Source organism: Dendrobates tinctorius, unplaced genomic scaffold (assembly GCF_039654945.1).
Source record: "Dendrobates tinctorius isolate UK_male_01 unplaced genomic scaffold, ASM3965494v1 ptg000028l, whole genome shotgun sequence".
Lineage (NCBI taxonomy): Eukaryota > Metazoa > Chordata > Amphibia > Anura > Dendrobatidae > Dendrobates > Dendrobates tinctorius.
Window position 1 is genome coordinate 68,861,399 of NW_027361696.1, and position 12,096 is coordinate 68,873,494.

General features: G+C 48.8%; 1 protein-coding gene across 3 annotated transcripts in view; it reads right to left on the bottom strand.

The window, feature by feature from the left end:
* The window catches only part of PNKP (polynucleotide kinase 3'-phosphatase), a 76,133-nt gene that overhangs the window by 59,149 nt on the left and 4,888 nt on the right, over positions 1-12,096 (bottom strand). For all 3 annotated transcript variants that reach the window (XM_073570938.1, XM_073570939.1, XM_073570940.1), the window contains exons 4-5: positions 3,312-3,851; positions 1,642-1,721 (exon numbers count right to left, since the gene is read on the bottom strand). In XM_073570938.1, the coding sequence (XP_073427039.1) occupies positions 1,642-1,721; positions 3,312-3,851 (620 nt within the window). The remainder of the gene's footprint in view (positions 1-1,641; positions 1,722-3,311; positions 3,852-12,096) is intronic.

Genomic DNA, 12,096 nt, shown 5'->3' on the forward strand with positions numbered 1-12,096 from the left:
CTGACTTTTTGGTGGTATTACATATCAGCCATTAAAATAAATGCTTCATTGATGGATATCATTGGATAGGGCTTGTAAAAACAAACAATTTTGCAATTTACCGCTTATTAAAATTTTCAGTATGGCACTCCAGAGACCGGTTGCTATGGTGACATTGCCTCCCTCTAAGTGGTGATGTCATGCCTGGAGGCGGGGTCCCCATGCCAGGTAACACAGTGTACATGTCAATTCCTACTCCAGGCCAGAAAGGGGAGCTTCCTTATAAATTCTGGTCAGCAGGTGGGGTTAGTGAGTCAGAAAGTCAGCTGAGAGAGTAAACAGGAGAGTTGTAATAGAAACGGGAGCCAGCTGGAGCTCGTGACAGGACAGTGAGAGAGGAGAGTTGGCAGTTGGTCTGTGGAGAGGGAAGGGACAGGAGCCGAGACAAGGGCTCTGGGGAACTAAAATTGCGTATAGCTGACCCCAGAGTGGAGCGCTGATAAAAAGGGACACCAGAGTCTTTGGCTGGGCGGGTGCTGTCTGCCCTGACAGCCGAATCCTGAGGGCATGGGACTGCAAGCTCCCTGGACAAACTGAACACCTGAAGGCTCGGCAGCAGACCAAGAGCCCAGAGCTGACAGTGAAAAGGAAAGGCCCGTGATATAGGCTTACGCTGTCTGCCATACAGGTTAGAAACCATAACACAGGAGAGGGCCGCAGCTTAGCTACAAGCAGCAGGGTCCCGAAAAGAGAGCACAGAAGGAAGGTCCCCAACCCCATCTGGCAGGGTGGATCCCCTGAATGCCTCCAGGCAAGCCGAAATCAATCCACCATCTGTAATTGGTACCAAAGATTGCATCTACTTTCAAGTAAAAGGTAAAGAAAACTGCACCTCTCTGTGCCATTCACTTATTCTCTGCACCCCAAGGTTCACCACCATCTGAACAATCAAATATACTAGCCCTGGGGCCCCGCTCTACCCGTGGGGAGCTGAACAATCACCATCAACGGTCACCATCCGCTCCAGTGGACCAAAACTGCAGCATTGGCCACCCATTGCCGAACACCACGGGTGGCGTCACGATTAAACACCACTTGACTATCCTCTATTTTATGACACGGCCAGGGCCATGGAAACGGATCACTGCCCCTTGACCTCCCCCATAGAACTGTCCGTTCCGATTCCGGGTACCCCACGGCCCTGGTGGGCGCATCAGCAGCTGTTCTTGAGATATTAACACTTTCTTTGGTTTACAGTTTGTTACCTAGGAGAAAGACCACCTTTCTTGCCTAGCTTGTAAACCGGGGATTAGGAGGTAACATCGATCCTGGCCAGGTTTAAAACAGTGTTTACTGGCCTAAAACAAAACAAGAGCTTGTAAGCACTGCATATGTCCTGCTTATAATTATTGGCTGCGGTGGTCGGTCTCCAGGGCAACGAGATAAACAGAAGAAAAAAAAAAAAGCGATAATATCTCAGGAATGGCTGAAAATTTTAAGAATCAGTAAGCTACAAAATTTCAAGCATTTACAAGCACTATCTGATGATACACATTTGTGAAGATGGAAATAACCCCTCTTTAAGATACAGAGGATATGCCTTAGCATAAAAATAAAAAGCAGTAAAAGCACTTTACATAAAAGACATAATGTGCCCCTTACCTCCAGTCATCTGCGCTGGTCGGGAAGACCTTCCCTGACTTAGTGGTGATAATTGTACCATCAATGTCAAACCCGATGACCTGCAATCAATATGATATTGGTGACAGTTTCATAGCCCATAAGCAAGGCCATGCAATCAAGACTGGCGACATATAAAAAAAAAAAAAAAAAAAAAAAAAGACAGTCATTATAGGAATATATTACAGAGGGCAATATTGCTAGCGATGATCGCAGGTGTTTAACCCCTCTGATGCCACAGTTAACAGTGACATCGACTGGCGTTGCAGAGGGAGGGAGCCCCCACTGGCACAAGGCGATTGTGCCGATGGTCTTCATGGTGACCCTGCACCGAAAGATGGCCATGGGGTCACCTAGGTACAGTGGCCTGCAAGTTCCGTCTCCCTGTGTGCGATGCACTAAGGTAATGCCCTACAATGCCAAAGCATTGCAGAGTATTAGAGCAGCGACCAGGGCAGGGAAAGGTGATGTTTGATCCTTGGAAAAGGAAGGAAAAAATAAATTTCTATAAAACCATTTTTATTCTGTAAAAGCGACAAAACAAACAAAATAAATGAGGTATCGCTGTAATCGCACCGACCCCAAGAATAAAGTCGCCTAATCACTTACACAGCATGAGGAACGGCGTAAAAAAATAATAAAGAAAACCAATTCTTCACCTGCTGTTGATTTTTTTCCATTCTGCCTCCCAAAGATGGCATAAGGCGGCTCTGAGCGTTTGCATCGGGGTTTCCGTGTAAATCTCTGAAATACGTGATTCAGACAGAACCTCTGGCGGATGACTCCCTATAATGAGGCAGATGGAGGCACCGTGGACACCATGGCACCTGTGATCCGGCAGTCTTTGCCTTTTTAGGATTGCATAAAAGTGCCGTCGGCCCCAGGTTTGTGTAATTCTCAAAGAAGTACACCGCTGAACAGAGGCCAGAGTAACTGCTGCCTCATTATAGTGAATGGATTCCTCAGGGGTTTCATCTGTCACGTTACTCGGAGATTTTGATGGAAACCCCAAAGTGCTCAAAGGAGAGCGCTGATAATATGTCAATGAAAAAATAAACTCAGAATCAGTGGGATCAGTTGAAGCGTTCCAGAGTTATTACCACATAAAAATGACACTGGTCAGAATTTTGTCTGGGGGGGGGGGGGTCAAGGGGTTAGTAGCTAAGCCAGCCCCCTTTTATTCTGACAACCAATGAGGGAGGTTGGCTTAGCGATTGATATAAACAGCCAATCAGGTATTTTTACAGACAGGTCTGGTCACAGGCTGGCACAGAAAACGCTGTCATGTTTGGGACGAAAACAAGAAAGTAGTGGTGTACTTTTTGATGAAAGCTTATGAGTCCAACTGCCAGTGACAAGGCAACCTCTAAACCTAAGAGACCCCTCTCTGCGCCTAGACATCACATAGGTGAGACTAGGATAAAGTTATACCACGCTCTAATTACAGTCTAGGAAAGATGGGTGGATAGGATGCACGAAACTTGGAGGTAGCCACGTCTGCCTTGTTACTGGCAGATGGACTCACACACTTTGATGAAAAGAAGCGTGAAGAACCTCAGCTCCTTTAATGGATGTGCCTAGGTGTAATAACCCTTCGATGTCATGATGCTGCCTACGCGTGCCTGCAGAGGTGAATTTATCCATTGCTGTACCTTAGAAGACGACTGCACTCCCTTCTTGTTAAACACCAGAAGCTTGCCATGTTCTTCCCAGCTGTCTCTGCTGCAGGCAGCGCCTCTCTGGGAATCCTGAGAGTCATTGGATGCTTTGGTACTTATTTTACTCCTTTGGGCTGCCATTTCCTGTAATGCGCTAAGTTTACGGGACGTATCGTCCTCCTCTGAATCCTCGCTGCTTTCTGCAGGTTTGGGTGCAGATGCTTGAAGCTTTGTCCTCTTGCTGTTCGGTTCAGATTTGCCATCTTCTTCTCGTTTGATCCTCTTGTTGCTTTCTGATGTTGATGCACTAAAAAAGTCAGTAATAGTTTTCTTTGGGGAGGCAGGAGACCCAGGCTTTCTGTTCACCCGTCTTGTGGCTTTGGGATTTCCAGTGTTTCTTGGACTTTCATTACTGAACACGACAGTGTAAGGATGTAAGGAATTCACCAAGTGTAGAGTCTGATTCTCATTCATCAATGTGCTCTCTCCCTGCTTTAGCTTCACCTCGCCAACTGATGTGGGATTAGAACCCAGCTAAAAAAAAATAAATACAAGGAAATTAATGCAAATGATCAAATATACATTATTACACAATTTCCCCCCCCCCAAAAAAAAACAAAAAAAAAACAAAAAAAACACCCAAGAGGAGTGATGAGACATCACCTAGAATATTAATGACTTCTGTCTGCAAAGGAAGAACTGTATCCCAATGACGACAGCTGAGCAAAAAGATTTGCTGACATCCAGTCCGGTCCTCTGTGGCATCCGGACAGTGTAGTCAAATGCCGGCATCCTCTGCGCCTCTGGCCGGGTAAACACAAGAGGCGCCCAGGATGCAGGAATGGCGTACGCCATGGAGGACCAGACTAGTGCAAATCATTAGTGGAGGTCTCATCCACTGCAGGCTTGGACACCAAGTAAATGGGAGTAGCAACGCACAGTGTACGGGGCTGTGGTCTCCCGGCTTCATACACGCAGGAGCCGAAACAGCTGATTGTGGAAATGTTAGGTCCCCACTAGGGATGAGCTAACCTGCTGGGACAAGGTGTTATCTGAGCATGCTTGGATGCTAACCGAGTGATTTTGGCATGCTCGAAAAATAGGGATTTTTGTGTACTCACCGTAAAATTCTTTTCTCCGAGCCAATCATTTGGGGACACAGAGACAGTGGGTGTTATGCTGCTGTCACTAGGAGAACACTAAGTAAACCAGAAAAAAGTTAGCTTCTCCCCTGCAGTATACACCCTCTCGCTGGCTGGGACTTCTCCAGTTCGGTGAAAATAGCAGTAGGAGCATAAACAGTCAACAATAACCATAACTAAGTCAAAGCCTAAGAATGCTACATTGAGCCAATAGGCTAAACAGGGTGGGTGCTGTGTCCCCCAATGATTTGCTCGGAGAAAAGGATTTTACGGTGAGTACACAAAAATCCCTATTTCTCCTACGCCTCATTGGGGGACAGACTGTGGGACGTCCTAAAGCAGTCCCTGGGTGGGGAGCATACATCTGCTATTACCTCATGTACCATTGAGGTACTGCCGATTGCGTCTGCCGAGAGCTGCATCCGCAGAGGCCTGAGCATGAATTAAACAATGTTTGTAAAGGTATGCAGGCTGGACCAAGTCGCAGTCTTGTGGTCAGGCCAGAGAATGAATTTGGTAATGCTTTGTAAATGTATGCAGACTGGACCAAGTCGCAGTCTTGCAGGCCTGTTCTGTCAAGGCCTGGTGCCGAATGGCCGAAGAGGCGCCCACTCACCGGGTTGAGTGCGCCTTAATCCCCACTGGGACAGGCGGGTTCTTGACACAGTACGAATCATGAATCGCCAAGGGAATCCACTTGGCTAGCGTGGTTTTGATGCGACTAGACCCTTCCTATGCCCCTCTGGAAGCATGAACAGGGCATCTGACTTATGGAAGGGAGCTGTCCGTGAGATATACCGTCTCATCGCCCTAACCACATCCAGGGTGTGGAGGGCTTTTTGAAGGTGATGGACTGGCGCCGGACAAAAAGGAAGGCAAGACAATTTCCTCGTCGAGATGGAAAGAGGAGATGACCTTGGGCAGGAACGACGGGGACATCCTGAGAACTACCTTTTCCTGATGAAAATTCAGGAACGGCAGGACAGGGCTGCCAATTCTGAAACTCGTCTGACGTAATTGCCAGAAGACCACCTTCCAAGAGGACAGACAGTGACACGTTCTGCAGCAGTTCAGGAGAAGCCTCCTGTAAGGCCCCCCAAGAACCAGGTTAAGGTCCCATGATTCCAATGACCTTCTATAAGGAGGCGCCACATGGGAGACTCCCTGAATGAACGTCTTGACCTGAAGTTTGGTGGCAATTATGCGTTGGAAAAGTACTGACAAGGCCAAACTTTGGCCCTTGAGCGAGCTAAGCGCGAGGCTTGATTTGAATTCAGATTGAAGGAATTCCAATATGGCCGGAATGAAAAAACACCAGAGGTGATCAACCATGATCCTTGCACCGCGAAAAGAAGGTTTTGCCAGTGCGGTGATAGATGCGCATGGACACAGGCTTCCTAGCACTAATCATGGTGGAAATCACGTCGTGAGAGAACTGAGCCTGTGGTAAAAACCAGGATTCAATGGCCACGCCATCAAGGACAGGACCTCGGAGTTCTGGTGGAAACTCGGGCCCTGCGAAAGTAGATCCATGCGATCTGGAAGTCGCTAGAAGACGTCGGCGACCAGTTGTATTAGTTCTGCATACCATGCTCGGCGAATCTGGCGCGACTAGGATCACTGGTACTCCCTTCGCTCTGATCTTCTTGATGACCCTCGGAAGCAATGAAAGAGGGAGGAAGATGTACGGGAACCGGAGCCATGGCAGAACTAGGGCGTCCGCTCCGATGGCGCATGGATCGCGCAACGAACCGAGGAACCTTGTTGTTTAGTCTTGAGGCCATGAGATCCACATCCGGAGTCCCCCAACAATGACAAATCTGCTGAAAGACTTCCGGATGAAGGGACCACTCTCCCGAGGCGATGCCTTGGCGACTGAGAAAATCTGCCATCCAATTTTCTACTCGGCCCAATGGAGGATGTGACTCACTTCTTGCATGGCCATCCCGCTACGGATACCTCCCTGGCGGTTGATATACGCTACAGCTGTTGCGTTGTTGGATTGGATCCTGATTGGGTGATCTGCGAGGAGATGTGTAAACTCCGTAGAGCTAACCTGATTGCTCGTATTTCCAAAACGTTGACGTGGAGACGTGACTCTCGGGTCGACCAGCGACCCTTGTGCCATGTGGTAACAAAAGACCGCACCCCAGTGGAGAAGATTTGCGTCGGTGGTTACTACCAACCATTTTACTGGGAGAAAAGACTTCCCCTGGTTCAGGGAGGACCTCAGTGTCCACCACCTGAGGGCTTGCCTGACCCACAGGCACAGAAGGATCCAATGATCCAGGGAGAACGGGTTCTTGTTCCAAGCTAACATCAACGCATGTTGTAAGGAACGGAGGTGGAACTGGGCCAATGGAACTACTTCCATCGCTGCCACCATCTTTCCGAGAACTCCCATGCTGAAATGAACAGAGCACGAAACCTGTGGTTAAAGAGTCCGCGCTGCCTGTAGTAAGGCTTGGGCCCTTTCTGGAGGGAGAATGACCAACTCGCAGGAAGTGTCCAAGATCATTCCTAAAAAGGACATCTGCTGAGCCGGTTTTGGGAAAGACTTTTTGAAAATTATGTTCCAGCCCAGGCGAGAAAGTGTATCACTCTTATGTCCACGGATTCCTCGCAGGCTGGAAGGGATGGGCCCCTGATGAGCAGGTCGTCCAGATACGGTAACACCGCCACTCCCCGCGAGTGGAGAATGGCCGTGACAGCCGCCATGACCTTAGTAAAGATCCTGGGGGCGTTGGCGAGTCTGATGGGCCAGGCAAGGAACTGGAAGTGTTGCTCGTGAATTGCAAAAAAACGCAGGAACTGCTGGTTAGACGGGCAGATCCGGAACGTGAAAGTAAGCATCCTTGACGTCGATAGATGCTAGGAACTTTTCCTTTTTCCATGGAAGTGACAACTGACCGGAGGGTTTCCATTCGGAGTCTCCTAACCTTTGACAAAATGATTTAACAGTGTGGGATCCAGAAAGGACGGGACGATCCGACTCATTTTGGGAACCACAAAAAAAAAAAAGGTTTGAATAAAAACCCATGAACCTCTCGTGATGAGGGCCCAAAATGATGTCTCCGTCCCTTATCAGAGCCTGAACAGCCCGAAGGAAGGCTCTTGTCTTTTCCTTGGGGGATAGGAAAGGAAAAACCGAGTTGGAGGGGAGAAACTTCTATCTTGTATCCGGAGGACACCAACTACCTGACCCACTTGTCGTGGGCAACTGTGAGGCAAGTGTGGCTGAAGGAAAGTAGGCGGCCGCCAACTTTGTCGGTGCCTGCTGGAAACCGCAACAAAGCATTGGGTAGATTTATGAGATCTGGCTCCCCTAGATCCAGAAGCCCTAGACCTGGGTTTTCAAGAGCGGATAGGTCTGTATGAGACCTGGGAGCCACTGTCTCCTCGCGGGGACCGACCTGATCTGGAAGAGAAAGTAGAGGAGGACCAACCGGAATGGTTGCGAGAAGATCGAAGACGCGTCGGCTGTTGGTTGCGAAACGGCCGAACAGCCCTTGTGTTGAGGAAGGAATTTACTTTTCCCTCCAGTAGCATCAGAAAAGAGCTAGTCCAGTTTCTCCCCAAAAGGACGACCCGTTTGAAAGGGGAGAGAAGACAATGCTCTTTTAGATGTTGCATTCACCCGCTAGCCGCGGAGCCATAGGGCTCTTGTAATGGAGGTCGCATTAGCGGCAGTTTGAGCCGCGCAGTTGGCGGCATCACCAGAAGCGTCTACTACAAAGTCCACTGCGTGAATTATCTGCCTGGCGACAGTGGTTGCCTCCGGAGGAAGAATGGTGCCCTGGAGGGAAGTAATTAAGGCTTCTGCCCAAGCGGCCATTGCCTTAGAGACCAAAATGCAGCGGAAGAAGGCAAGATAGTCAATGTGACGATCGGAGGAGTTTATGACTGAGGAACCCTCAGAAAAACAGATAGGAGCGTTTTAGAAGCAAGACGCGATACAGGAGGGTCCACCGGAGGGGACTGTAACCAATCCTTCGTTAGGTGTGTATCAATAGGGTATTTAGCCTGAGTAGATTGTTGCCCTGAGAACCATTTATGTGGCCGGTCCCTATGTTTCTGGAAGGCTGGTAAACAACCTACGCACACGCTTGGTTTTCTTAATGAGATATAGCGTGTGCTGGAGCGGGAATATTTTCCTCATCCAACTTCAGAATCCTGTTGACTGATTCTATAAGAGAATCAAGCGACTCCTGACCAGATCGGGGATTCTGAGGGGCCGACGAGTCAGATTCGAATTCAGAGTCGTGCTCGCTGTGAACCTCAGAAAAAGGCGAGCGAGAGACAGGAGGCGCCGATGCTGAGGCGTGAACGTGACTAGGGGACGCGTCATAGGTCAGCTTTCCAGAGCCCTGACCATCCCTTGAACGAGGATGGCCCCTGCTGGTGGTTCTGACTTAAAGAGTCCTCCCGGAGGGAGAATATATCCTGGGTCAGAGACTTCAACGACCATAAGAGGGACGCGGCCCCCTCAGGTGTACTAAGCGCAGGAGGCCCGTCAGCAGCACGGCGAGGGGCGATGGAGCGCAGGTCGGGTCACAGTCCGTATATAACGGATTAGTCTGTCCACTGGGTAATGCAGACTTGCAAATGGTGCACACGGTATAAAAACGCAGTGTGCTTATTAACCGCCTGTTTAGCCTCCTTAGATTGAGGCATAGCGCTAAGGGTTAACGGCAGAGTCTGTCTGCAGCTGCAGAGAATGTGCCGGGAAGGAGTTAAGCTTTAATCTGAGGGCAGATGCAGCTTACCCATGGTTCTGTGCTGTGTCCCCGGGGAGTAATAGCGGTGGTCCTGTGGTGTCACCCAGCATCTGGCTGTCCAGAGCAGGCCTAGCGCTCCTGAAGGGGTTAACGGCCGCTGAGGGAAAAGGACATGGCCCCCGAGATTAGAATTGCGCGTCTCGTAAGAGGCGCCAAGGAGGGGACGGCGACATTAGCGCCGACGGCGCTAGTTAAATTGCGGCCTAGTAGGCCGGAAAATCCGGGGACTAAATTTTTGGCCTAACTGTGGTAGGCGTCGGGGACGAGGAGGGGGCGGCGCCGCTGACGCCAAGTCAGCGCTTCTCCCGGGGGTAAGGACCCGACCCCATACCTCCACTCCTGAGCTCAGGCAGGTCGCGCTCCGCGTTCTTCCAGCTGCCTGGTCTTCATCCTCCGGGCGATGCAGCAGAGCTGGAGGATGTCTTAAAGGGGTACTGCTCAATCGATCCACCCTGTGGTAGGGGGATGGAGAGCTGTGGGGCTGATTCAGGGCATCGGAAAGCGCTGCTCAAGTCCTTCTCCACGCACTCCTGTGCTTCGTTCCTTTTGCGCTAGCCCTCGTATCCGTGGAGTATCGACCATAAGAATCATAGAATTATAGAATCGTAGAGTTGGAAGGGACCTCCTGGGCCATCTGGTCCAACCCCCTGCTCAAAGCAGGATTCGCTAAATCATCCCAGTCAGATGTCTGTCCAGCCTCTGTTTGAACATAAGGATGAGTGACCTCATGGAGATCAACATCCAACACTGCGGAGACACCATCACATGTTTCTCAACGCAGTGATCTAGAGCAATGCCCCCATCCCTTATGGGAAATATGCAAAAGCATGTAAATCAACAGCCGCGGAGACACCATCACATGTTTCTCAACGCAAGCAATGACTAGCCAGGTCTTTCCCTGGGAAGGAACAACCACGGGAAGGGCAGTCTCCAATGAAGGAAACCACCTATGCCAAAACATGGTATCCATCCACAGACAGCTGTTTCGGGGTATTGCCCCTCATCAGTGTGGAGTAGGAAACTGGCTAGTAGGAGCAATGCCTAGTGAAAGGCTATGAACATAAGGATGAGAAACATGTGATGGTGTCTCCGCGGCTGTTGATTTACATGCTTTTGCATATTTCCCATAAGGGATGGGGGCATTGCTCTAGATCACTGCGTTGAGAAACATGTGATGGTGTCTCCGCAGTGTTGGATGTTGATCTCCATGAGGTCACTCATCCTTATGTTCATAGCCTTTCACTAGGCATTGCTCCTACTAGCCAGTTTCCTACTCCACACTGATGAGGGGCAATACCCCGAAACAGCTGTCTGTGGATGGATACCATGTTTTGGCATAGGTGGTTTCCTTCATTGGAGACTGCCCTTCCCGTGGTTGTTCCTTCCCGGGGAAAGACCTGGCTAGTCATTGCTTGCGTTGAGAAACATGTGATGGTGTCTCCGCGGCTGTTGATTTACATGCTTTTGCATATTTCCCATAAGGGATGGGGGCATTGCTCTAGATCACTGCGTTGAGAAACATGTGATGGTGTCTCCGCAGTGTTGGATGTTGATCTCCATGAGGTCACTCATCCTTATGTTCATAGCCTTTCACTAGGCATTGCTCCTACTAGCCAGTTTCCTACTCCACACTGATGAGGGGCAATACCCCGAAACAGCTGTCTGTGGATGGATACCATGTTTTGGCATAGGTGGTTTCCTTCATTGGAGACTGCCCTTCCCGTGGTTGTTCCTTCCCGGGGAAAGACCTGGCTAGTCATTGCTTGCGTTCAGCCTCTGTTTGAAGACTTCCATTGAAGGAGAAATCACCACTTCTCGTGGCAGCCTGTTCCACTCATTGATCACTCTGTCAAAAAGTTTTTTCTAATATCTAATCTGTGTCTCTTCCCATTCAGTTTCATCCCATTGCTTCTAGTCTTTCCTTGTGCAAATGAGAATAAAGTTGATCCTTCTACAATGTGACAGCCCTTTAGATATTTGTAGACAGCTATTAAGTCTCCTCTCAGTCTTCTCTTTTGCAAACTAAACATTCCCAAATCCTGCAACCTTTCCTCATAAGACAGGGTTTGCAGACCGGTCACCATTCTGGTCGCTCTTTTCTGAACTTGCTCCAGTTTGTTGATGTCTTTTTTAAAATGTGGTGCCCAAAACTGGACACAATATTCCAGATGAGGTCTGACCAAAGAGGAGTAGAGGGAAATAATGACTTCACGTGATCTAGACTGTATGCTTCTGTTAATACATCCTAGAATTGCATTTGCCTTTTTTGCTGCTGCATCACACTGTTGACTCATATTCAGTCTGTGATCTATTAGTATACCCAAGTCTTTTTCACATGTGCTGTCACTTAGCCCTATTCCTCCCATTCTATATATGCTTTTTTCATTTTTATTGCCCAGATGTAGTACTTTGCATTTCTCCCTGTTAAAAACCATTCTGTTAGTTGCTGCCCACTTCTCCAGTTTATTTAAATCCTCTCTCTCTCTTCTCTAGTATTAGCTATCCCTCCTAGCTTTGTGTCATCAGCAAATTTAATCAGTTTACCCTCAATTCCTTCATCTAAATCGTTGATAAAGATGTTGAACAATACAGGGCCCAGGACAGAGCCCTGTGGTACCCCACTTGAGACATTCTTCCAACTGGATGTGCAGCCATTTACGACCACTCTTTGGGTCCGATCACTAAGCCAGTTATGAATCCACCTAACAGTTGCCTTGTCCATTCCATACTTAGTCATTTTTTCAATAAGGATTGTATGAGAGACTTTGTCAAATGCTTTGCTGAAGTCAAGATATACTATATCTACAGCATTTCCTTGATCCACCCAATCAGTGATACCGTCATAGAAGGAAATTAAGT